This window comes from Drosophila takahashii, chromosome 3R, assembly GCF_030179915.1.
Source record: "Drosophila takahashii strain IR98-3 E-12201 chromosome 3R, DtakHiC1v2, whole genome shotgun sequence".
NCBI classification, from domain to species: Eukaryota; Metazoa; Arthropoda; class Insecta; order Diptera; family Drosophilidae; genus Drosophila; species Drosophila takahashii.
Genome location: NC_091681.1, coordinates 37379453 through 37403905, shown reverse-complemented (window position 1 = coordinate 37403905; position 24453 = coordinate 37379453). Strand labels below are relative to the sequence as shown.

Genomic DNA, 24453 nt, shown 5'->3' with positions numbered 1-24453 from the left:
GGATGGCCTTTAAGAGGGCTTTCTCTTGCGATTAAAAATGTTATACATTTTAATATAGATATAGCTTAAATACATTATATAGTATTAGCTACAAAGATATATATTTAGCTATTAACAAGCCAAAGGGGCAACACACCACCCCATTCTCCCGCTGCCGCGCTCTCTCTTTACTCATCGCAAGTGCACAAAACGTGTGGAGCTCCCAACAATTCATTCATTTCACTGACAAGCGCTCGACGGTTCACACACTCGGCACTCGAAGAAGAGAAAGAAGCGGCGCAAAGAAAGCTAAATAATAATAATAATAACAATAATACGGGAGATAAACAGATAAATCGGGCGTAGTTAAAACCAAAACAACAGCAACAACGGCTAAAAAGACAGTCAACCGTGCTATCTGTGATTAATTTACGAAAGAAAACAACGAAAAAAAAAAAACGGTGTGCCTTTGGTTTAATTTTAAAATTAATGAAAAACGCAGTAAAGTGTAAAAAATAGTTAAATATTTACCGTTTTAGTGCAAATAACATAAAAATAAACTTTGTTTAAAAGGTTAATATATTGCTCAAAAACTTTCGGCATCCCAAAACATACTTTCTTTAATTACGATTTAGAGTTAATCTGTTTGTATTCATTGTTATCCAACTGTTTAAATAACATATGATCCGATTGTTTTCCAAAATATCAGTAAATGAATACAACAATATCATTAAGATGGGAGTGTGCGTAGGAATAATTAAAAACAAAATAGGTTTTTAACGGTTCCCGGCACTTAACCTAACCCATTTGTATTGTACAAAACAAAACCGCCCATAAACCGAGGCAGTTTATAATAACAACGCAAAAGGCAGATGCCTTTTGCTCCACCGAGCGTTTATCTTAGTTTTATTCAGCTTCAGATACGAGTTTGCCCATTACTGATCCAAAATATATATTTACTTACTTATACTTATACTTATACTTATATGTATATGTTTATCTTGTTCCGCAGATCGCGTTGCTGAGTATTCCGACGAGGACGAGGAGGCCGAGTTCAGTTCGGGCGAATTCAACGACGAGGCCAACGAACTGGGCCTGATCCGGGGCTACGATCCCAAGGATCCGCGGGACTACAACCATCCGGCCAAGCATGATATGCGCAAGTATCGCAACAAGCTGCAGCGCTCCGGCATCGAAGATTGCGCTCTAGTTGGCCACCATCCCGGCAGCATTCAGCATCCCGTCGACAGCGACAGTGAGTTCGAGATGAAGGACAAGAGCTCGTCACGGGCCAAGTTTAGCCGGGTGAGTCAATCGGGAAAGAATCGTGTAATCCCAACCAGCTGTTTCGCCGCACCCGGCACCCAAAAAAATTGTCTCTTACGCAAAAAGTATTTTCATTACCGCTCGATATATAATTGCGTGGCAACACGTCAGCAGTGAGGCGGGGGTTCTTCTATTCAGGGGGCTCTAAAATTCATTATGCAAAGTGAATAAATATCACTTAGTAGGCAGCTATCTATATAGATTACAAGCACACATTCGCACATACTAAAGAGGGGCAAAACCGACCATTCAGTAAAAGAGCTAGAACATTTTTGTTTTATTTTTCAACCTTTTAATCAGAGGCTAAATGTTAAGTTAGATAAAAAGTTTGCGGTATAATCACTAAAATATTTACCATATTTTATTATATATATATTAGTCGTCTCTAAAATTACAGTTACTAATAATAATAGTTACAATGGATCTCGGTATTACTTACCTTCCAATACAATACATGATTTACCACTGCCTTTTAAGGAATTCCCCAGAAATTAGCATAAGCTAATCTATAAGGCATTTCCATATTATTCACATTTAGCCCAGCCCAGCCCACTCTATTCACCGAACTATGCTTTTAGCCTTGTCTTAGTTGTTAGTACCTTGTTGTTACCTCCTCATTCTTGTCAAGGCATTTGCCAATTGCGAAATATTGTCAGTTCAGTTCAGTTCCTTGCTGCTAACCCAGATCCCAGACATAAACAGACCCACCAACAAATCAAATGAAATATGTATCAAAAATGTATCCCCATAGTATATATAGAATAGAGTGGATATTTATATATATACTTATGTTATTGTTGTTCTCGGGCATGCCCCCAAACGGGGTGGCCAAGAATTTCTGTGGCAAACAGTTGACAATTGTTGGGGCGGCGGCCTTGGCGTGTCGCTTACTCGACTCAATTTGCTTAGATTCGCCCGGTGGCATACTTTCGAACCTATGATGGCTATATCTCAGGGCTATATCGGGCTATACGGTGGATTGACAAACGGTGTGTTGTGGGTAGCGATCTATAAAAGAGAAGCCACACAATTTCCGCATGACAATGGATAGAAGTTGGATTAGATCAAGGTCCTTAATATGAGATTTATTTAGTGTTATCATAATGCGATGTAAATAAGTGACCAAAACAGAAACATATTTTCCTTTAACAACCACATACAAATATTTCTTTCTTTCCTTACCTCTTTTCCTCCTTTTCTAGCCCCTTTGTAGTTAGAAAATTCATTCTTTATTTATGGGGTTTTTCCCTAGGAATTTTAATTTTCGGCATAGCAATGGATAGAATCAAGGACCTTAATATGTGACCTATTTTTTGTTTCTTTAAGTGACCAAAACAAAATATATATTTTTTTCTTTAAGAACCACAATAAAATATTCATTTTCTTTCTTACATTTCTCTCACTTTCCATCCAAAACACAACCTTTTTTTTCTCCTTTTCTAGCCCCTGTGTAATTAGAAAATCCATGCCTTATTTATGGGGTTTTTTCCTTGAAAGTATGAGTACTAATCACAACAGAGACAATTTTCTTAAGCTGCCGCTTAAATATTTAAACAGCGCCTGGCTTTGACTAGGCTCAGCTGTTTGGGCCAATTATGGACTCGTCCTTCACTCCTCTCTGTCCTCTTCCATACCTTCCTTCAACGCACCTGGCCAACATCCGTGGCACAGGTGTAAAATTAGCCTGCGGCTTTTATTGTCATGGCTTCTGCTTTTTTTTTTGTTGCTAGCTTTTTATCGCAGGATCATTTAAAATGCCTGCCGTAGATAAAAACCCGCCTAATGACAGGCGGTACGGCACAGGAAAAAAATATAAAACAAACAAAAAGATACCGATGAGAGAGCTGGGCAATTAAAAAAGAACGATGCATAAATTTTAAAAGCTCTCCAGTCGTCATCGCTGATTGTCCTTGAGATTTTGTTTAATGACCCATAAGCAAGTTTAGATTTAGCCAGGGGCAATTAAGAGGTATTAAAAAGGGGAAAGGGGAGGAGTGCAGAAAAAATATGTTGTTAATGTCTTACAGTTTCGATTTCCTGTTTTCATCGTTTTTAATGGAGATATTAACTTTATAAAGAAGCTCTACTCTAAATAAATTCATAGAATATGTAGAAAGTTCTTTTGGGTAATTGTTTTCTTTCGTAAATTGTAAGAATATTCATGTTACAAAGGGTAATACATATATGGGGGATAAATCCCCCAACTTGGGTGAAAAATAAAATGAAATGTGTTATTCAAAAAGTATGCAACATAAGTTTTAAAATTTCCCTTAAATTCCCAAATTCCCTCTTTTAGACGATTTCGCTGCAGCAGCGGAACTTCAAGCAGAAGATCGTGGCGCTCCTCAAGCGATTCAAGGTGAGCGAGGAGCTTGAAGGGGAATCGGGTCACCGGGGAACGGCGGCGCTGCGCGGAGAACGCGATCTGGATGCACTCTTCCAGGAACTGGAGTCGCTCTCCTGCTGCGAGGGCGACGACTCGGGTCCGGACATGGACAGCATATCGGTGGGATCCACGCCGAAGCCATCGCTGCGTCCGTTCTTCACCAACTCGCGGATAATGCTGCACGACAACCTGACCGGAAACGGCGGGGATCTGAGTCAATTGCTGGGCGGAGGTTCGGGACCCGGAATCGGAACTGCTGGTAAGTGCGGATGCAGAACTTTTAATAACAGCGGGTTCTAATGGGTTTTGTATTTTTGTTGATGTGTGCTATATTAACTGGAGTTTGACTAAAACTACTTTTGCTCTATGAATTATGTTTGGCTTTCTAATGCGTTGCGTTGCGTATGAGTTTTTGGGCGTTGCGTTACGTTGCGTTGCGTTTGCCTTACGTTACTATACTGCCTATAATACTTGGACACAACAAAATTCCAATTTGACATAATAATTTAATATTTAAATAGAATTCCGGTGATTAATATTTTTTGATTGATTCAGGATTAAATTTTAATTGGGCTTTATTTTCACAAAATATTTAATATAGTTTTTCTCTTCAATTGAATTCCTGTTAGTAAAACATTTTTGATTGATTCAGGATTAAATTCTAATTGGAGTTTATTTTTACAAAATATTTAATTTGATTTTCTCTTCATAATATACAACATATAATGGCTTTTCCAGTGAAATGAAATCTCCAGAGATAATAAATACAGTAATTTCCCGGAAATGTGTAACTTTTTTTTGTTATACATATTTATTTTATATTGCCGATTTTATTTTTTCACATGTTTTTCTTATTGCTGTCTGTCTGCTTGTCCGCTTGTCGGCGATTTTCCATTGTCAACAGTTTGGGTCAAGGTTAAAAAACACGAGAATTATAAAGAAAAGTTGCGGAAAGGAATGTCACACACACAGAAACAGAAACGCATACACAACACAGCATACCGACACACACATACAGTTAAACAGGACAAATTGTTTCGCCCGGAAAATGGAAAATGGAGGCGTGGCAGTGGGAGAGAGATGGAGACAGTTAATTGTCCTGTTGACCGTTGACTGTCACTGCCTCCCACTGAATCGAGTGGGCGTGACGTCCTTGAACACTTTTCCGGGCGAAGCAGCAGAGCAACTATAATTCTTTTTTCGTAGCTTTTGCTGAACTTATAACTTTCAACTGTGTTTCAATAGATGTAAGTCAAGTATTTTTTGAACCAAAAGGCTTAGCTTAATTATACTATACTATACTTAAAACTCAAAAAAATACAAACAACAAACAAACAGAAGATACATTTTGCATGGCTTGAACAAATCTCTCTTGCAGGCAACTCTGAGCGCCGATCATCGGATAAGAGCGACCAATTGACCAATTCATCTTACAATCTTGAAAATAACAAAAACCAAAAATGCATTCATTTAACAAACAATAACAATTCGGCAACAACACCAGGTCTGTGTAAATTACAGCAAAATCTAAAAAAGAAAAGAAAAGAAAACAAATAATAAATACCCCAAATACCAAACCCCGCATCAAAATTATAGAAATACTACACACTTCTCGCATACCACCTTGCCCCTATATCACCGAAATAAGACCACAAACAGTTGTGTGTATATGGCATAATGCAATCCCTGTCCAGTTTGTATATAAATAATATCAGTAAACCCAATCGGATAAACTTTCCATACAGATATGCCCTAAAATGTCCTCGCTAGAGGGTTTACGTCATCCTGAAAATATTAAAGAAAGCGTTACTAATTTATACCAAATTATCTAAGGATTTACTCAATATAGTTTCCAAATATATTTCCATTTCGTTTGATTTTCCAAGAATAAAACATTTCGTGAGGTTTTGACTTTCTTATGGATTATTTTCATTCCAAAATTTATTGTTTCCTAAATGTACAAATATTTTCACAGTTTATTTTTATTATATGGTAAATTTATAAATCAAATATGTAAATAAATAGTATTTTCTGGATTAAAGGTAGCTTTTTTAATATTTCAAGGAGGCGTTTCCCCAAAAATGTCTTGCCTTGCTCCACACACACTCACGCACAGCCCACACACGCATACAGTTACACAGCCACACACTGCCACCAGTACACTGGAAAAATAAATGTATGCTTTGTTCGTATTCTTGCTGTTGCACCACCACCTTCGCATGCTACAAAAATAGGGGGTGGAAAGATTACGGGGACTCTTTGATTTGTGCGTCAATTCCATTGATCGTTTGTTTTTTTTAGTACCTATAGTTGAGGTGCATGTTTGTGGGGTCTTAAAATAAACCTCCTCCTCCTCCCTCTTTTTCCCACCCAATAAAAGAGAAGTTAACGTCCTCAACATGTGTGAAATTGTGTGTGAGTCTGCGTGGCATGACAATTGAACCTTCGACGCACTTGAAGCGGTTTTCCAATTAGCCAAGGCACAGACGTCAGACCCTTGAAAACAACACCCTTAATCACAGCCAGCCCCTCCCTTTTCCACTTGATAAAGTCTTGGATTTGTTTCCCCCTTTTTTCTTTTTTTCCTTCACTTTCACTTTATTTACGTGTCGTGCGTTTTTTGATTAATCGGCGCATGGCTTTGAAAATTTCAAGCACGACGAGCCGGAAATTTCTGACTCGGAAAAATATGGCTACTTTTACCCCATTCCTCCCACCTTTAGTCCACCCACCCCATATTCATGGTCATAAAAAGAAAGAAAGCTTTAATTATATTTTCGGTCCGCGTTTTTATTATTTATTTACACGGGGGACTGGGACTCCTTGGACTGGGCGGGTTAACTCTTCGCAGGGGCGTTCTATTTCGGGACCTACTATTTGTGGCCGCCATTCTGTCTCACGATTCTGTTTATCTTGTCTTGTTTGGTCTCCGCATGTCTTGTGCCCCCAGTTTCACACCGACCCCGTCACTAGACCCAGACCACCCTTTCCTCCACCTGGGGTCATCATAATGGTTGAGGGTTTTCGAAAAATAAGAAAGAAGAACAAGGCTTTGAAGGAATATAAAATACTATAATCTAAACTAATATAAAAGGGCCCCAAAAAAACGGCATGTAAGCTGTGCAGCCAAAACTGCTTGAGATAAAAATCTTTTAAGAAAAACCGAAATTCGGAAATAATTCAAAGATAATATCTATAAGATAAAGTGGTTCTTCTTTCTCATTTTTCGATAAGCCACCATATGATTGCCCCTGCCTTGAAATAGTTTTATCCCTTTAACCCTCTTCTAACCATCTCCTCTTTTCTTCTTTGCTCCTCACAGATCGCGGGGGTAACGACAGCTCCGGCAACGAGGGCAATGCTGGTGGCTACACCGATGGCCAGAACTCCGATCCGCAGAACAGTCCGCCCAGGGACAAGGAGTACATGCGCCTGCAGCAGATGCAGCAACAGCAGCAGCAGCAGTTGACCCCAGTGAGCTCGGTGGCCGCGAGCTTGGGAAGCGGTAGCGTAATAACGCCCGCCCAGACGGAGAAGCGATCGCGGTTGTTCCGAACTTCCAGCAATACGCCCGGGATCACGGGAAGTGGCGGGAACAGCGGCAGTGCCATTAGCGCCTCGGGAGGCGGCGGCAAGAGGAAGCACACCTTGAGCCTGAGCGCCGAGCCGAGATCCATGCTGGAGACTTGCCTCTCGCCCACCAATGTGGAGCCACGCAAGCTGCTGCTCGACCAGCTGAGTCGCGTGTTCGCCGGCGAGGACAGCGCCATACCGGAGGTGGTGACCATCATCAGTCCGCCGGAGGCTCTGGGCGGCAGTGCATTGTTAGCCAAGCTGGTCACGCTCTTTGCCAACTCCTTCAAGCCGGCCTTCGTGCCGCAGAACACGGCCGAGGTCAAGGCGGTGCTGCAGGCGCTCATGGCCAAGATCCAGAAGTAGTAAGTAACCATACCACATCAGATTTGAATAGTTAATTTACTAGACCCTGTCCAGGGTCTTGGGGTTTTGAAATAAAAAGAAGGAAGAACAAGGCTTTGAAGGAGTATAAAATACTTTAATCTAAACTAATATAAAAGGTCCCCAAAAAAACGGGATGTAAGCTGTTTAGCAAAAACTGCTTCAGATAAAAGTCTTAAAACAAAAACCGAAATTCGGAAATAATTCAAAGATACTATCTACAAGATATAATGGTTCTTCTTTCTCATTTTTTTGATAAATCTCCAATATGATAGCCCTGCCTTAAAATAATCTCCTCCTCTTTCAGTTGCAACTCGAACGCCAAGCCACCGCACACGGTGAAGGTGCTGCTGATTGGCGGCGATTGGCTGCAGGGAGCCACCCTGCGTCACTATGTGGAACTGATGGGCGTGCGTCCTCCAGATTGGCTGAATCACCTGCGCTTCTATCTGGTGCCCGTCGGCGGCAGTTGCGGCAGCGTGGCCCGCCATCTCAGCCAGATGGATCAGGCCTATGCGGTGATGTTTGGCTCGGACAACTGGACACAGTTGTGCGAAAGGGCGGCGGCCACAGCGGCAGCGGTCAGTGCGGTGACCACGGTGAATGCCACAGCCCTGACCACGAATCTGGCCGATGCTGCAGGCGTGGCCAAGTCGGACATCGCGGAGCTGGTGCAGCGCATTCAGCGCTATCTGCTGGCGGCAGGTCCCTGCACCCAGATACCCATTGCCGAGGCCATGGTCAACTACAAGGACGAGGACTCCTGCCAGATATTTGTGCCGTTCGTTAGTGTAAGTGGAAGCTACTTAAAAAGGTTAATAAATATTATTATAATCTGTTTTTTCTGGTCTACAGGATGTCCGCATTGGTTATTCGGATGCCCAGGCCTCGCTGGATCTTGAGGAGAACGTAGCTGCACCCTGCTCTGGCTCTACCTCCAGCTCGGCCATACCCATTGGCAGCCAGAGCTCGCCGAATGTGCATGGCGTGGTCTCGGGTTCGCCGCCCCAGCAGCAGAGCATGGGACGCATCTCGCCGCCGCTGCAGACGCCACCGTCGTCGGCTTCCTCGCATCGGGAGCGCAATACCAGTGAATCGCTGAGTACGCCATCGTCGCTGCAGCAGCAAACTTTCAGCGGAGCTCTGGCCGCCGCCGAGGCGGTGGAGCTGCAGGTGGACTACTGGCCACTGGTGAGGCCGGGCGAGGCGCATGCCAAGGAGTCCAAGGGCGGCATGTCCAAGGGAAGCGATGCCGGCGGCAAGAATAGCATTAAGAGTACGTTTAGGAACCTGCAGGTGTGGCGACTGCCGCAGCATGCACAGCAATTGGGTGATATGTTCAATGGACTGACTGTTAGTTTCGCCACCAAGGAGAAGAAGCAGAAGCAGAGTGAGTAGATCTTAATTGTAGTTTAAGATTAAAGCCTAAGTAACCCACTGTTCTCTTTATTATAGTAATGCGCTTGGGCAAGAAGAAGGATAAGGAGCGTGATCTCGAGAAGGAGCAATGTGTGGAGGGCGTGGCCCGTCTGATTTGCTCACCCAAGCAGTCGCATCCAGTGCCACTACGAGGTGAGAGATAATATTTCTTACTAAATCATTAGTTTTCACTAATTTAACCTTTCTTTTACGCAGTGTACATCGATGGCACCGAGTGGACGGGAGTCAAGTTCTTCCAGGTATCGTCGCAATGGCAAACGCACGTCAAGAACTTTCCCATTGCCCTCATTGGCTGCACTCCCATGTCCTGTGCTGAATTATCCTAGTCATTTTAACCCACAAACCACAGCAACAGCAAAAGCAACAGCAACACAGATATACAGACACACAAACTGAAACTGAAGCGTGCTTGGAGCAAGGGAGCCAGTCTTTTGCGCGGCAATAAATATTATAAAACTGAAAAGAATGATAATTTATTTATAATTAGTATTTGTAAATTTTTAGTTAATAAACCGTTAGCCCGTAACGTTCATTTAAGTTCATTTCCGCACGCAACTTGTGAATTTATCCGATACTTTCGACCCGCAATCATCAGGCACAGAGACAGACAAAAACAGACACTACTAGTTTAATGATATGCTTAAAGTAATTATTAACTCGTCAAAGATGAACAACGCGTATCAAAATATCCTGTACCAGAGGGTCTAGAACTAAAACCAAACTTTGTAGTTACTGTTTCAAGAATTTCTATGGACACGTTGCTCTTGCCTGTTGGCATCGACTAGCATACATACCCTATATATATTCTCTAACCCGCAGTTCCCAAGCGAATCGGGAGCATTAGGCCCCAAGATGATCTCAAAAATCGTTGCTCCCGTCTGGCCAACAACTATCAAACGTATCTAAATGTTATGCAGATTGCTAATGCGAACTATTTGAAAAAACCAATTGAAATATTAACCAAACCCCCCGTCGTCTATGTACTACCTAAATCAGCGAAAGATATCTGTGTGTGAAATTATATACAATACATACTATATATAGTATACCTATCTAATCTACCATATACAAAACAAAACAAAACCATGTGTACTACTCTTATTGTTGTGATTTTTGAAATTTCAAGGCAGCCCAGTCGTATTAGCGGATGTTGAAAAAACGTAAATTTATACATGTATACATAAATCTACATATATTATATATAGCAGGCACTAGCAGGAGACAGTTCGATATATCATTATTGTATATTATATTCTATTCCCTTCCCCCAAAAATCGCATTCGTATCCCCCGTAGTAGTTGCGAACCGATTAAATACGAAAACTCTGCGTGTTTTTCCCCCCGTTTGAACTGAAAAATAGATGGAAAGGCGTTCGAGGTGCGTTGAGATTGCGTTGCAAAGTGAAAAATATTGTAAGGCGTGTAATTTATAATTGTACTATTAAATATATTAAAGTTAAATACGAAATTGTCAAGAGTTTTTATTGATTATATGAATCTCGTTTGAAATCTATGAGCATCGCAAATGAATGACCTGCTGGGGCAGGCCGTTGACTAGAATGGAGCGCTCGTTGATGCCCAGAGGACCACCGATTCCACCTGGTGGCTGCAGAAAGTCATCATCCGGATAGCCCTTGGGCTGGGCAAACTCCACCAGATTGGCATTGCTCTCACTGAGCGCATCCAGTGACCAAACGGCCAGGTTCCGGGTCTTGCCGTGTCTGGCCAAGACATAATACTGTTTTTAGAGGTTGGAAATTAATAAGGAACTTACGATACACGGTATTTTTTACCCACCTGATCCTGTGTGTCCACCAGGTAGCCCACAATCAAGGCCCAGTGAGCTCGGTGGCCGGATTTCAGGCAGGGCGCATGGTTTACATCGGCATCATAACTTGGTTTTTATAAGTTATAGTTAATTAAGGATAACCAAAAGGGTTTATGAAGGTTTCGGAAGGACCTAGACTAAAACTATTTGGTTTATATTTCGCAAGTATTAAGAATTACCCCTTAAGACAAAAAGGATGGTTTTGTTTTAAAGACTTTTATTAACCTATATAGATACGGTTTGTATAAATGCAGGTGATTTGACTTAAAACCAAAGAAGAGGACTGGCTAGCCCACCCGCATGGGAGGTGAAACCAGGATGACACCATCTCCTCTTACAAAAAGCATGGGAATAGTGCGCTTGGCGGTCTTGTATACCTCCTCATAGGTCTCCTCGTCGATCTCCACAGTGGTTACCGTCTCCTCGGCGTCGCCCAGCACCATGTTCAAATGTTGATCGAAGGCCTGTTAATAGGTGTATCCTGCCTGATGGCCGTTTATCAATGTAAGGGGTAAACTACTTACGTGGAGACGTCCTCGCAGTTCCCGCTCGTTGCGCATCTTGACGTACACCTTTTCATCCAAACTCAGGCGGATGAGATCCAGCGGTTCCTTCACCGGCAAAATCACCTGGCTGAGCTGCAAGTACGGCAATTAGCGAGTTTCTTTTGTGCTCTAAAACTGCAACATACCTGCTCTGTTTCGTCGGCCATTTAAATCAAGTATTTACACTTTTTGTTTGTAAATTAAACAGGGAATTTAACAATATTTTGCAAAACACAAAACGCCTGTTTATAATTTTTAGCACTAAACAAGCGCGCGTTTTACAACACTGGCAGCTAACAGTGTGCTGTTAACCGTTTGCAAGTGCTGTTAGGCGCCAACGGAGAAAATACCGTTCTTAAACTAGGTTTAAATTTAAATTTGTGGAATATTTTTGAAAAAGGATACGGCACTAGTAGGCAGCCACCGGCTTTTAATAGTTCCTTGACCTTTTTGCTGTTGAGCGGGCCCACATGCAACTGGCAGGCTCCAGGCCCTGGCAAATGTTTTCGGGTCAGCTCGAACAAATACTGAGCACTGAACAGTTCCCCATTTAGGGTGTATTCCTGGGCAATCGCATCCTTGAGAAGATCAGCAGCCGGAGGATGACCACCGAGCAACATGCTCAAGGCCACTAGACCACAAGTGGGGCCAACCTAAGGTAATTTGATATTAAAACAGGGAAATATTTGATTACTTCATAGCTTACTTGCAGAATACTGTTTACTGAGTAGTATTGACAGTGTTTTGGAGCCGTATATTGGCATACTCGACTGAGATAGCATCCTTTCTGCAACTCCGGATACTCCCAGGCCCAACTGCACTCATCGGTGGTTATATTGACTACAACTGGCAGTTCTTTTGCTGCAGCAGGTGTCCCAGGACTCAACATCATGGGCGGTGGTGGTGGCGGTGGGCTTACAGGTGAAACGTGCGACATTGATGAGTATTAAATAAATAAATAAACTTCCTAGCAAAGATAATAACAGATAATAACCGCAGCTGATTTTGCAGAAGAATGTTAACAGACAGTGCAGTGCTATCGATAATTGATAGGTTTTTTGCGCACCTGCTTGCATCTCTAACTTACAACTGTTAAACAGTGGGACAAAAACAGAAAATCCCATATAAAAACACCCCCGTAATTAGCTTATTTGAGTTTTATTGTAAATTGTTCATTGTTTATTCTTTAAATTAAACCAAAGAGCATGAGAATCCATAAAATTCATCAGTGGAATAAAGTACATACCGAATATACGCAATTTACATATATGTATTACCAAAACAAGGAGCAATTTTACATGGAATACTATTCATAATTATTAGGATATATCGAGTAACGTTATAACTAAACAAAATTCACGCTCGAATGTTTTGCAAAGAGTGGTTTTTTGTGGAGCTGAGCCAATTACGATCGAGTAGCCAATTCGATGATGGTGCAGGAAATTATGTCGTTAATTACATTTAAAAAAGTTTTCTTTTTTTATTAATTTTACAATCACAAGATTTTTTTTGTTTGCTTCGAAGATACTCGGATGTTGTATTCTCAAGGTTGCTGTTCTGTTGCAAAAGCCAGCAGCGGTTGCGTGCAAAATTTGACTAATACAATGGCAAAAATAGTACTAGGGAGATAGGCGGGCGGGCGATCGGTCAGAAACATGAATTATTAAATACGAGTACGCAGAGCAGCATACCTATTCACTGAACGGTTACTTAGGTCGTAGGAAGTTGGGTATATTGGTAGGTAAAGCCCTTGCCAGAGGCCCCGTTTAGAGTCTGTCTGCTGATCTGTTGATCTGAATCTGAACTTTGCATCCTATCAGTTAATTAATTACTATGCTGTTTTGCTGAAATTGTTTTACTTAATCATAGAACACACTCTCCTCACGCGACGTCGTCCTTTGTGTTGCTTGCTTCTCATGTTCATTATTATGTTGGAAATATTATTTAATAATATAGATTGTGTAATTATCCATTTTGCGTTGTGTTGTTGCATTAGCACTGACAGTTGTCAGGATTGCCAGGACGATTGTTTTGCGAGCCCAAGGTGATCTGATCGGGGAAATCGTTGATGACCTCAGCCTGTAAGGGATTTATAAATTAGTTCTCTCCGTAAATAGTTCGTAAGTTAGTTTGGACTTACTTCCGCTTCCAATTCCAGCGCATTCTTGGCTATAACCTGAAACGCCATCTCCACATTGATGCCCTCCTTGGCGGACGTCTCGTAGTAGGGTATGTCGTTCTTCGATTGGCACCACTGCTGCGCCCGACGCGTGGACACCTGGCGGTTGTCCAGGTCCACCTTGTTGCCCAGCACCACGAAGGGGAAGTGCTCGGGATCGCGTGGACTGGCCTGTATGAGGAACTCGTCGCGCCAGGAGTCGAGATTCTTGAACGAGTTGGGCGCCGTCACATCGTAGACGAGCACGCAGCAGTCGGCTCCGCGGTAGAAGGCCACGCCGAGCGACTGGAAACGTTCCTGACCAGCAGTGTCCCAGATCTGTGCAATAAAAGTGTTATAAAATTGGGATTTTTAAGTAATTCCAAGTGCCTACCTGCATTGTGACCACTCGATCGTTGACAACCACCTCTTTCGTGCAGAAATCAGCACCGATCGTGGCTTTGTATTGGTTGGAGAAGCGTTTGTTTACATACTGATTCATCAGCGAGGTCTTGCCCACACTGCTGTCGCCCAGTATGATGACTTTCAGCAGGGATTTCTTGCGGCCAGACATTTCGATGTAATTTGTGGGGTTGGCTTACTCGGGGGTGATGTCTCTCTTTCGACTTTTGGCGCTGAAAGACACAAAATGGTATTGATTGAAGGTTAAAAATAAGCTCTAATTTGATTAAGCGGGTGAAAAAAGAAATTCCTTGTTTGAAACTTAAGTAAATAAATATATTGTGGTTTGTTTTTCATGATTACTTTTTATCTTCTAGTTCAAATATGAGTGTTTTCTTAAGAGTAAACAGCTGTAACTTAAGTAAATAAGGAAATTGTCGTTTGTTTTTAATAAGTAGTGTTTCTAGTCCAAAAATTACTGTTTTTTTTAAGGGTAAGCAGCTGTAAATTGGAATTCCAAGGAATATTTTATTTCGACCTTAAGTAACTAAAGAAATTTTTGATTATTCCTGACACATATTTATAAAACTCATAAATAATGATTATTTCTGAGTTTTTTGAATATCGCTTATAATGATTACGGTCCCTGGTTGTTTGTTTTTCATGATTAATTGTTATCTTCTAGTTCAAATTTGACTGTTTTTTTTGAAGAGTAAGCAGCTGTAAATTGGAATTCCAAGGAATTTTTTATTTGGGACGTAAGTAAATAAAGAAATTGTGGGTTGTTTTTAATGAGTAGTGTTTCTAGTTCAAATATAACTGTTTTTTTTTAAGAGTAAACAGCTGTAAAAGGTTTGTAATGTCAGATAAAATGACGAATATTGGTGCTATGCTGTGCAGGGTGATAAAAACAAATCCTATGAGTCATGCTGAAAACAGTGAGTGATCGCTGGACTGTGATAACAGGAGGGGGTAGCCGGGGGGAGGCGCCCGCATTGGGGGCGATAAAGCGTGATCACTGCTTATTAGCTGGCGCAGCGGAGAAAGTGCGCAGAGAGTAGACAAAGACGAGGTCACAGGAAAAACTAGCAGGGGAAAACGCCCATTTCCTCGAGTGCAGGGGGAGTTACCAATGGGGCAGTCGAAAATATAAATACTGCGAAATTGGTTTTTTTTTCACTTGGTGGTCAGATAGCCTCCCCCGCCCCGCCCCCCTTTTTCAGGGGTCCCCGAACAACTTGTTTTTGTGCTCCACCATTGTGCCTTTGTGCGTACGTATTTCATGTACGTGTGTGTGTCTATTGTTTGTGTGTATGTTTGATGTGGGGGCTCCAATGGCATTTTCCATGCACTTTTTGCCTGCTGCGTAACACTCTTTTTCTAGCCGCCCTTTCACTTTGCACTTTACTCCTTTCCCACTAGCACTTACTTTGAACACTTTGGAACACTCGGCGAGCTGTTTCTTTGTGGTGCGACTACTCGATTTAAGTAAAATATTTAATTAATTACGCAGTGAATTTTGTTGTTGTCACCGTGTTGCCAGATCAGTAACGGGTCTATCGATGGGCTCAGACTATGCAACTATCGATAGGTGTTGTCTTGTCATATCTTTTACGGCCAGTGTTGGTAAACGCACCACTTCTAGTTGGCCAATTAACGAATTGTATCCTATTTTTGTTGAAATTATCACTGAAAAATATTAAATAGCTAGTTAAAACAGAGAGCTGCCAATAGCTGGTCAACGGGGCTCACAGAGGAGGCTGCAATCGACATGGCCACGCTTCCGCCGCGCAAGAGTCAGACGCCCACAAGGATCTGCATATCCAAGCAGCACCTGACGCCGCTCCAAACATTGCTCCAAATGGGCTTTCCCAGGCACAGGGCGTGAGTTTGGTCTATCTTTGGTCTCCTGGAGGTCACCAGCTGCTCTGAATCTCTAACTCTAAAAAGGGGATGTGCTTCGGGGGGCGGGTGACCTACTAACAGAGGCTCACAGATCCAGAATATTGATTTTTTCTACACAGGGAGAAAGCTTTGGCTTCCACGGGCAATCGAGGAGTCCAGATTGCCTCGGATTGGCTGCTGGCCCATGTAAATGATGCTACTTTGGATGAATGCGCCCCCAGGGAGTACATCATATATGCCTGTCCCACGGGTCCGTTTCTGCAGCAACTGGAGGAGTTCTGGGCCAAGTCGCGCCAAATGTGCGGCTGGAATGGAGCCCACAACTATGTGCCGCACATAACGCTGGTCTCGTTTTTTAAGGTGAGGATTAATCCCCGCTAATCCTATATATTTACCCCTTTAATCCCTGTATTTATAGGCCCCCGATGAGTGCTCCCTGCAGCTGTCGAAGGCCCTCAAACAGGTGGTGGACATGACGGGCGCTCTGCTGAATCGACCCCTCAAACTGGAGCCCTACATGAGCCAGAACTTCATGGGCTTCTTTGTGGCTGAGGAGGATGCCAACTTCTTGAAACGACTGGCCCTGCAGTACGTCAAGGAGGTGTCCAACTCAAGTACGATCCACCCTTCCCTTCGATTGCACACTCTCTTTGGGTTGTTTTGGTTTATGGTTTCGTTTCCCCAATTTTCTCTGGAGTGGCTTACACGGTTACGTTTGTTCTCCTCTCTCCTCCTCCTGCACACACTAATCTTCCGGATTTTTGGATAATGTGACGCCACAGTCATTAGCGATACCTATGAGCAGCTGGACGCCATTGTGGCCTGCTTCCCCTGGTGCGGAGCCGTCTCCTCGGGCACCCGCTGCATACCGCGCAGCAGTCGATGTAAGACATTAGTTAGCATAAAATCTAATCTTTTTTATCACTCGATGCATGCCTCACTCGCACTGGTAGATAACTCACTAATCTATTCACCCTATTGGCAAAATTCGACATGACGCTGCTAGTTGTAGTTTATTGTTATTAGCAGTAAGAAAAGTAGATAGCAAGGTGGGTCGATTTTGTACTAAATTATAGTAAATTTCATTATTTTTCCATTCTAGGATTTTTGTCTAAGGAATTCCTTGATTTATTATAAAAGTTATTCATTTTCCTACTAATATATAGACATCCCAGACCAACTGTAGTCCAAAAATCTAGTTGATAAGCCTTTGACGCTAGGTATTGCCCAAGATAACTTTAAATGACTATGTTTCCATGATTCCTTATCGCAAATTCGACTCACCCTGCTAGATACAAACGCTTATAAGCAGCACCGCTTCCATTTCCATTCAGTAATCGTTTGTCCCGCTTAGCGAACGGCCACTAATAGCTTCTGACTACCCAACTAGCCATCTCACTCGAGCCCCACGTAAAGAGCTTGCACCTGACGCTCGCCTACCAGTTCCCGCAGGCACAGTTCAATGCACTGAAAGCACTCGTGGAGACCCTAGACGCCGGCTGCGCCTCCAATTGGGAACTGCGACTCTATTCCCGCGATCCGCGGCTCGCCACCAAACAAGTTAGAGCTTCCCAGTTGCCCTGCCAAGATGAGTTCTAATCTAGTTTGCTTTTTTGCAGGTGCAAAAGGTCGTTTATCCGCACAATCCGCACGAGACGGATGAACTGGAGCTGCGCATCGGCGACTATATCTACTTGAACACCGAGGTGGTGGACAGTTCCAGTGACGGTTGGGCCGAGGGCATCTCCTGGTTGACCGGGAGCACGGGTCACCTGCCCGTCAATTACACCGAACGCACTGCCGAATCGGACGCCTGGACCCTGCATCGAGTGGTGCAGCTCTCCAAGAGCGTGGCCTCATCCCTGACCTCCGCCGAGGATCTGGACATTGTGGACGGACGCAGCATATCGACGGAACCCGAGGAGCGTCAGCGTGAGTTGCATTATCAATTATTGATAGCACTTGAATGAAAGTTTCCTAGAAATTAATTTTTATCAGTAGGAAAAACATGATAATTGGTTTAAACGATTTGAGCACCATATTGATAACGATGTTAATCAAACAATAATTAATTTTCATTCAATTAAGTGTATTTTTTACATATTTATCAGTGATTCTTTGTGAAACGTATCGAGATTTTCTTCATGGTCTCAAAACGATATCTCACTTATATTTAAAAAAGTACAAACAAAATCTATTTGATAGAAGCGAAGATATGGCGATGCTTCATTTTTGTTTTATTCATTCATAATTTAATCATTCATCTTTATAAAAATAAGTATATTGTTCTTTACATAATCCTTGTTGGCCCCTGAAAGTTTCATCATGGGACCTCCATTACTTCCTGCATAATTTAATAAAACAGTGAAAAACAAAGCAGGAATTCCTTGTTATAAATAAATATAGATATTCATATAAACTTAGTAATACCCTCTTTATATGTCACATCCAACAGACACCGCCCATCCCGAGATCATCGAGGGCTCCTCCTTCGAGGAATCCGAGCAGAGCGTGGAGAAGTACTTGCGGCAGACGCTGAAACCCTGCCTGGAACTGCCCTCCGTGCAGCTGCTCAACAGCCACAACTTGTCGCATCAGCACAACCCGAACACGCCGACAATTGAGATCACGACCAACATGTCTTCCTGCTCCACATCCGTGTCCAAGCAGCCGGTGGACGAGATTTTGGTGGAACCGCCAGCCGCACAGCCTCCTCGGCCGGACGACACACTCAGCGTCCACTCGGAGGATCACTCGCTGCATCCCGGCTCACTGGATGCCTCGCATGCCAAGAACCGCAAGATCTACATCATGCGCCACGGCGAGCGGGTGGACTTCACCTTCGGCACCTGGATTCCCTACTGCTTCGATGAGTTTGGGAACTACATGCGCAAGGATCTAAATATGCCCAAGACGCTGCCGCGGCGGAAGAACAGCCCCGAGGGCTGGCAGAATGACTCGCCGCTGACCAATGTGGGTGTCTACCAGGCCAATCTCATTGGGCAGGCCTTGTTCGAGGCCCAGGTGCAGATCGATCATGTCTACTGTTCGCCCTCGTATCGCTGCATTCAGACTTGCACCAGTGCGCTGGAGGGATTGCAACTCACCGGCAAGCACAAGATCAAGCTGGAGCCGGGCTTGTTCGAGTGGATGGCCTGGTATCCCAGCGGCGTTCCCGACTGGCTGAATAAGAATGAGCTAGTTGAGGCCAAGTACGATGTGGATCTGGATTATGAACCGGTGCAGCCGGGCTCTGATTTAACTGTTCGCCTTAAGGAGTCCACCGAGCAGTTCTACGAACGTAACCATGACGTTATTCTGCAGCTGCTGGAGCAGACAAGTAATATATCTAGTAGAACCCTGCATGAATGGATTCAATTAGTTATTTTGAATTTTTTGTTTGAGTTTAATAGAATTGAATGAATGAATGGCATGAATTCCGAAATAATTCAAACGACAATTTTTTTTAAAATCATTTTGTGATTAAATCTGCCTGAATTTTATTTACTAAGCAGTTAACTTTGATTTGTTAAAAAGAAAGCACACAAAAAAATATGGCAAATTCAAAAAATGCCTAAAAATTATTCATTCTTTCATTCAATTCGAAATGAATTAGAAAAACATTCAATTTATTTCAAATAGAATTGAAAATCAAAAATTTCATGGCATACTATGTTAAAACAAAAATTGAAAGATTCACGCAGGGCTCTAATATCTACCTATAATTTCTTAAGAAACGATTTTTATATGTATTTTATTGCAGCTGGTAATATCCTGGTTGTGGCCCATGCCACCACGCTGGACACCTGCTCCCGGCAACTGACCGGCGGAGTTCCACGCAGCACGAACGAGCTGCGCCAGGTGATCCACAAGATCCCGTACTGCAGCCTGGCCACCGTGGAGCAGGTGGACGGCGTCTGGAAGCTGGTGGAGCCCGAGTGCCTGCCGGTGACGCACTCGAAGAACCCGCGATTCGAGTGGAACGCCCTGTCGGCCACCTAGTGTCAGTGCTTGGAGCAGTTTCTGTGCAAGCATTGAAGCTGAGACTCGTTTTGGGATGGAATGGAGGTGAATCACACACGCTGACGGAACTATACGTAATTTGTTTGCTTAGCTTTCGGAAATCTATATGATTTACTGCTCGCAAATTGGCGCTACATTAAGTTATTTGTACTGCCATATAAATTGAGAGTAATTTGCAATGGATGAAATGCGATTTTGTTGCGTTTTACAATGCCCTGCTTATTGATGAGCAAGCTCAATGGCCACATACTTTATTGCAATCTATTATTGCGATCTATTGACTATATATATATTGAATATATACATTTATACCATACGCCAGTAATTATACTACTCGCAGCTTTAGCCATAGATTAACTTGCTCTGTTACTAGCTTAGTTGTTACACCACTTGATTAGCCTTGCTGCGTAGCGCAGCTTTTTTGTAGCAATATATCCTAGCAACCTGTTGAGATTACTCCGTACGTAAAGCCCAAACATATATCGATATTATCGACTAGATTTAGAAGTACAAACCCATGTAACAACGCACAACACATAATGGAACAATAAACAATATACATTGAGTACATGTAATGCCAAAATATTGAGGTGTAAACTCCAATTCGCTTCCCCCAAAAAGGACAGTATGATATTTTGCATTGTCTTGTGCGACTCGGATGGGGTCGACCTTTATTTAATGCGCATAGAATTAGAATTAGTAATGTAATTGGTTTAGTTGTTAAATCTATTAATATAATTGCTGAACATTTTACTTGAATTATATATCTGCATTTTTGTATTGTATTGATTCAGTAATATATATCCCTATATATATGCTTGTTTTGTTTTTAGTTTGTGTGTGTTTGATTTAAAAAGAGAAACCAGCAAGGCCGCGGCTGCAACATTGATAAAATTAATCCGATTACAGGGTTTTTGGCTCTTTGTTTTTCATTCAAAATTTCTTACGGATTTGCCGCTTAAGTATATCAAGCATTAAATGGTATATATTTAATAAAAGGGGGCCTAAAATTGCTGGCGGAGATGTACGAACTCATAAGTCAGGATCAAGCGAGCGGCCGCCAAGCTGGGACGCCGAACTCAAAGGCTAGCAGCAGCAGGAGGACGACGGCCAGCAGGCCTGCCCTCAGCCAGGATCATCGCCTCGCCGCCGGCCTGTCCAGCTGTTAGCACTGCACCTTGCCGAACTGGGCGCGCCGCTCCTGATGCTCGCGGTACTCCTTGTAGTGCATCTGGATCTCCTGCGACCGGTAGCGCGTCAGCTTGATGGACTTCCGCATCTCCTGGGTGATGGCCGCCCGATAGCCGCCCTTCCGCAGCAGCGAATCAATGGTCTGCAGCTGATCCCAGCCCTGTTCGGTGGCCACCTGCGGCAAGTAGGTGGCCGTGCGCTTGCAGCCGCGCTCCGTGAGGAACTCGATGCGTATGCCATGGACGCCCAGCTGCCAGTCCAGGTGGCCCTGGGCCTCCTCGAAGTTCTGGAGGATCGAAACGGAGACGGTGAGCCGCGGCAACTCATCCCGCGAGATGGGAGCGAATCGCGAGTCCTTAAAGGCGCTGGTCAAAGCGTATTCGCGCAGCCCATGATGCAGTTCCATGGCACTAAAAGTGCCAATGCAGCCGCGCAACCGCTTGTCGCGGCCAATCTTCCAGGTGACGAACAGCGGATAGGCATCGTTGCTGAACACCGGCACCGAAGGCCCATCGACGTTGTTCAGCTCGCAGTCGAGCACCTCGAAGCAGAAGAGGCACATATCCGGCACCGCGACGCTCTTCATGCCGCCATGGCCATTCGAGAAGCGCTGCGGCTGGTGGACCATCTGCTGGTTGTGGTACTCCGCATCCCCGTTGCTGGAGTGCGGCTGCTGCTGCTGCTGCTGGTAGTTGTTGTAGTGGGAGTTGGACATGCTGTTGCTGCTGCTCCTCTAATTACGTTAGCTATATAGGTCTATATGTATATTAAGGTTACGGCTAATGGCAGTGCACGTTGATGCTCTAAGTTCAATTTCACACAACAGAACAGCCCCAGTAGGAGTTGCCACAGAAACGCCGTCTAATCTTGTCCTGCAAAAGGGGGGAAATGGGTGATGAGAAGGTGGTTCATTCCAAGGCCTCTGGCTCACCAATTGCTGGGTAAACTAGGTCACCTGCTGCGCTAACCTCTTCTAGCCTGTGATTGCTACTGGCTCCTTGCTCTGCTCCTCTGCTGATCCTAATCCTGATCCTGATCCAGACCTCGTCCCCGTGTTCCTTGGCTGCCGTCCTGCTGCTAGTTAGCTCATAAGCACCTCATTGAACTGCGTCCGCTGCTCCGCTTCTGCGTCTGCAGAATACATAGAAACAGGGGGAAAATGGAGTTTAAAGATCGCTTTGTTTCACAACAGCCTCTAGACGGGGAAAAATCGTCGGGAAAGTGGGGAAAATCGGAGGAGAAAGCCCCCCACCTCCTATCGCATTAATTGCTCTTTGTTCGCCCTGTTCCCCGTTTACCCCCCACCCACGCGCTGGCCACGGCCACGCCCTCTCCACCCCTGCAGCCCTTTGTTCTGGCTGGCTTATCTGGCAGCCAGGGGGCTCTCTAAGGGCACCCTAAGTGCTATATTTTACCTTTTTTCAATGTAAACAAATTTTACACTTTTTTTCAGGGCGAACTAGAGATGGGATTTCGCGAGTCAGGGCCACCACGAACCTATCGATAACGCTGCATACCGATGCAGGCGGCTGTGCAACACTGTTTATCGATAACAGCTGGAAGTGCATTTCGTCTGGGATTTATTATTGTTAAATTTCGGTTTTTTGTTTTCCCACTTGCAAAATGGCCCTGGCCAATGTGCTGCAGCTCAGCCAGATCGCTGGCCATGTCATCCTGTTCATCCTGTCGCTGTGCATCGTGGTGCCGCTGTTCATAAACCTCGACCAATTCTGGTAAGGAAGTGCGCAGTTTATGGGATGTCCCCCCTGTAAATAATTGAATACCTTGATTTTCTATTTCCCACAGTGGTCACTGCCTGCTCTTCACGACGGGCAAATGGCGCGAGGAGGACGGCATGTTCGATGTCCAGTGGGCCTCCAATGGCTTCTGCAACTTTCCCTTGATCACCGGATTCTTTCTGCTCATCATTTCGGTGGTGCAGATATACAGGTGTGTATCAGGGGAGGATTATTGGGTATACAGTTCTTTAGAAGGTATTTTCACTATACCATAGATACGCTCGCATGAAGGAGGAGGAATCGTTCATAGCCCTTTTCATTGACGTCGTCCTGGGCATCTGGATGCTGGCCATGTCTATTCTATCTGCAATATTTATTACCCTGGGCTTCATCGTCTGGTGCGATGGCATGACCGAGAGGTTCCCCTCCTGCGCCATTTCCGCCGGTCAAAACATCATCCGCGGCGACACCGAGAAGATCAACACCTCCGGTTTCTACATCGAAATGGGAACCACTCAGGTAAGATAACTCAAGAGATCATAATACGATGTTTACAACTATAAAAATAGATTATTTTAAGCACTATTGCATATTTTCTTAAATTGTCTAACTGTAGTATTTCCTATATCTGTGATATTATAGCATATCTAGAATACCAAGTCGATTCATTATACGTAATATTTAAAATTAGATTCGATTTCATTGGTATTTGAAATATCTTTGACTTGTGACAGTCTACAATACCACGTCGTATACGCAATATTTTAAAATAATATTTATTGGTTTAAGATTTAAATACTTTACAACATGTATTATGCGTATACGTAATATTTCAAGATCATATGATTGGGTTTTACAGCTGAATACTAAAACTGAGGATGCAGTTGTGCTTAAATGCATCCATAGTTCTTCATCACAGACACCTCCTAATTAATTTCTCTGTTCTCTTTCAGTTTGGTGCCTGGGGATCCTTCGCTATTTCCGTGGGTATCGGCGTCATCGCCCTGCTGAAACTCATCGACAACCACCAGGTGCGCAACATCAAGGTTTCCATGTACTTGGAGCGCCAGCGGCTGGTGAATCAGCAGCAGTACGACGGCCGGTCAACCCCACCGATCGTCTCGAATGCCTCATCCGATTCGGAGCAGAACAAATAGTTGACGTTTGGGACCAGCCAGCAGTTTATAGTTCTCTACGTATTTCTCATCATGTGCGTTATAATCATTGTGTGTCATTTGGTCCTCGTCCTTATCATCGAGGCGGAAACTCGGCAGCGCACCTTATCTATGTAGTGAAGCTCGGAACTAACTAAAGATATTAGCCCTATGAACTAAGCCAATTTACGTGATATGTATTGTATATAAATGTATTTAATTGAATATTCCACGTTACAAATATAGTAAAATAAAATTATTAATATTAATAATGGTGTAGAAACTAAAATGGAAGCTAAAAAGATCAAAAGTTATAATATCACAGAGACGAATGAAATATTTCTTCAAATGCTAAAGCTAGATAAATATATCCGGCTTCATACTTACTTATCAGGAACCACCCCCATCAAACCCAAGTGAA

General features: G+C 43.5%; 7 protein-coding genes across 12 annotated transcripts in view; 3 read left to right on the top strand and 4 right to left on the bottom strand.

Annotated features, from left to right (window-relative positions):
- KrT95D (phosphofurin acidic cluster sorting protein KrT95D) overlaps nucleotides 1-10555 on the top strand; it is a 38447-nt gene extending 27892 nt beyond the window's left edge. For 2 of the 4 annotated variants that reach the window (XM_044395478.2, XM_070217295.1), the window contains exons 5-12: nucleotides 992-1284; nucleotides 3602-3950; nucleotides 5070-5195; nucleotides 7014-7629; nucleotides 7956-8439; nucleotides 8504-9038; nucleotides 9104-9220; nucleotides 9284-10555. In XM_044395478.2, coding sequence (XP_044251413.1) covers nucleotides 992-1284; nucleotides 3602-3950; nucleotides 5070-5195; nucleotides 7014-7629; nucleotides 7956-8439; nucleotides 8504-9038; nucleotides 9104-9220; nucleotides 9284-9414 — 2651 coding nt within the window. In that variant the 3' untranslated portion in view covers nucleotides 9415-10555. Of the gene's footprint in view, nucleotides 1-410; nucleotides 553-991; nucleotides 1285-3601; nucleotides 3951-5069; nucleotides 5196-7013; nucleotides 7630-7955; nucleotides 8440-8503; nucleotides 9039-9103; nucleotides 9221-9283 lie in introns of those variants that run through there. The other 2 variants (XM_044395480.2, XM_070217296.1) reach the window with 2 other exon arrangements.
- LOC108056282 (actin maturation protease) lies at nucleotides 10549-12397 on the bottom strand. The gene is made up of 4 exons (XM_017140014.3): nucleotides 12167-12397; nucleotides 11866-12113; nucleotides 10885-10981; nucleotides 10549-10825 (listed from the first exon to the last, which is right to left on the bottom strand). The coding sequence occupies exons 1-4, from the start codon at nucleotides 12395-12397 to the stop codon at nucleotides 10598-10600; spliced, it is 804 nt and encodes a 267-aa protein (XP_016995503.2). The 3' UTR covers nucleotides 10549-10597.
- Nucleotides 11157-11766, bottom strand: LSm3 (U6 snRNA-associated Sm-like protein LSm3). The gene is made up of 3 exons (XM_017140015.3): nucleotides 11607-11766; nucleotides 11440-11553; nucleotides 11157-11379 (listed from the first exon to the last, which is right to left on the bottom strand). The coding sequence occupies exons 1-3, from the start codon at nucleotides 11625-11627 to the stop codon at nucleotides 11203-11205; spliced, it is 312 nt and encodes a 103-aa protein (XP_016995504.1). The 5' UTR covers nucleotides 11628-11766; the 3' UTR covers nucleotides 11157-11202.
- Nucleotides 12398-12602: 205 nt separating the features above from the next.
- Nucleotides 12603-15602, bottom strand: Rab7 (RAS oncogene family member Rab7). Its single transcript, XM_017140023.3, has 4 exons — nucleotides 15450-15602; nucleotides 14013-14253; nucleotides 13601-13957; nucleotides 12603-13539 (listed from the first exon to the last, which is right to left on the bottom strand). The coding sequence occupies exons 2-4, from the start codon at nucleotides 14190-14192 to the stop codon at nucleotides 13453-13455; spliced, it is 624 nt and encodes a 207-aa protein (XP_016995512.1). The 5' UTR covers nucleotides 14193-14253; nucleotides 15450-15602; the 3' UTR covers nucleotides 12603-13452.
- Nucleotides 15603-15653: 51 nt separating this feature from the next.
- On the top strand, nucleotides 15654-20516 carry Epp (Ecdysteroid phosphate phosphatase). Of its 2 annotated transcripts, XM_017140003.3 has the most exons (8): nucleotides 15654-15904; nucleotides 16045-16285; nucleotides 16344-16539; nucleotides 16708-16809; nucleotides 17316-17485; nucleotides 17545-17857; nucleotides 18381-19265; nucleotides 19689-20516. In XM_017140003.3, exons 1-8 carry the CDS (start codon nucleotides 15792-15794, stop codon nucleotides 19925-19927), a joined length of 2259 nt encoding a protein of 752 aa, XP_016995492.2. In that variant the 5' UTR covers nucleotides 15654-15791; the 3' UTR covers nucleotides 19928-20516. The 2 variants fall into 2 exon arrangements, with proteins under 2 accessions (XP_016995492.2, XP_016995493.2); XM_017140004.3 differs by lacking the exon at nucleotides 16708-16809.
- A 65-nt stretch (nucleotides 20517-20581) lies between these two features.
- On the bottom strand, nucleotides 20582-22665 carry LOC108056277 (uncharacterized protein CG5902). 2 transcript variants are annotated; one of them, XM_017140007.3, is made up of 3 exons: nucleotides 22555-22665; nucleotides 22071-22270; nucleotides 20582-22011 (listed from the first exon to the last, which is right to left on the bottom strand). In XM_017140007.3, the coding sequence occupies exon 3, from the start codon at nucleotides 21852-21854 to the stop codon at nucleotides 21114-21116; it is 741 nt and encodes a 246-aa protein (XP_016995496.2). In that variant the 5' UTR covers nucleotides 21855-22011; nucleotides 22071-22270; nucleotides 22555-22665; the 3' UTR covers nucleotides 20582-21113. The 2 variants fall into 2 exon arrangements, with proteins under 2 accessions (XP_016995496.2, XP_016995497.2); XM_017140008.3 differs by having other exon boundaries at nucleotides 22108-22270.
- Nucleotides 22666-22674: 9 nt separating this feature from the next.
- On the top strand, nucleotides 22675-24358 carry LOC108056276 (transmembrane protein 179). The gene is made up of 4 exons (XM_017140005.3): nucleotides 22675-22872; nucleotides 22946-23089; nucleotides 23154-23397; nucleotides 23832-24358. The coding sequence occupies exons 1-4, from the start codon at nucleotides 22763-22765 to the stop codon at nucleotides 24033-24035; spliced, it is 702 nt and encodes a 233-aa protein (XP_016995494.1). The 5' UTR covers nucleotides 22675-22762; the 3' UTR covers nucleotides 24036-24358.
- The last annotated feature ends 95 nt before the right edge of the window (nucleotides 24359-24453 follow it).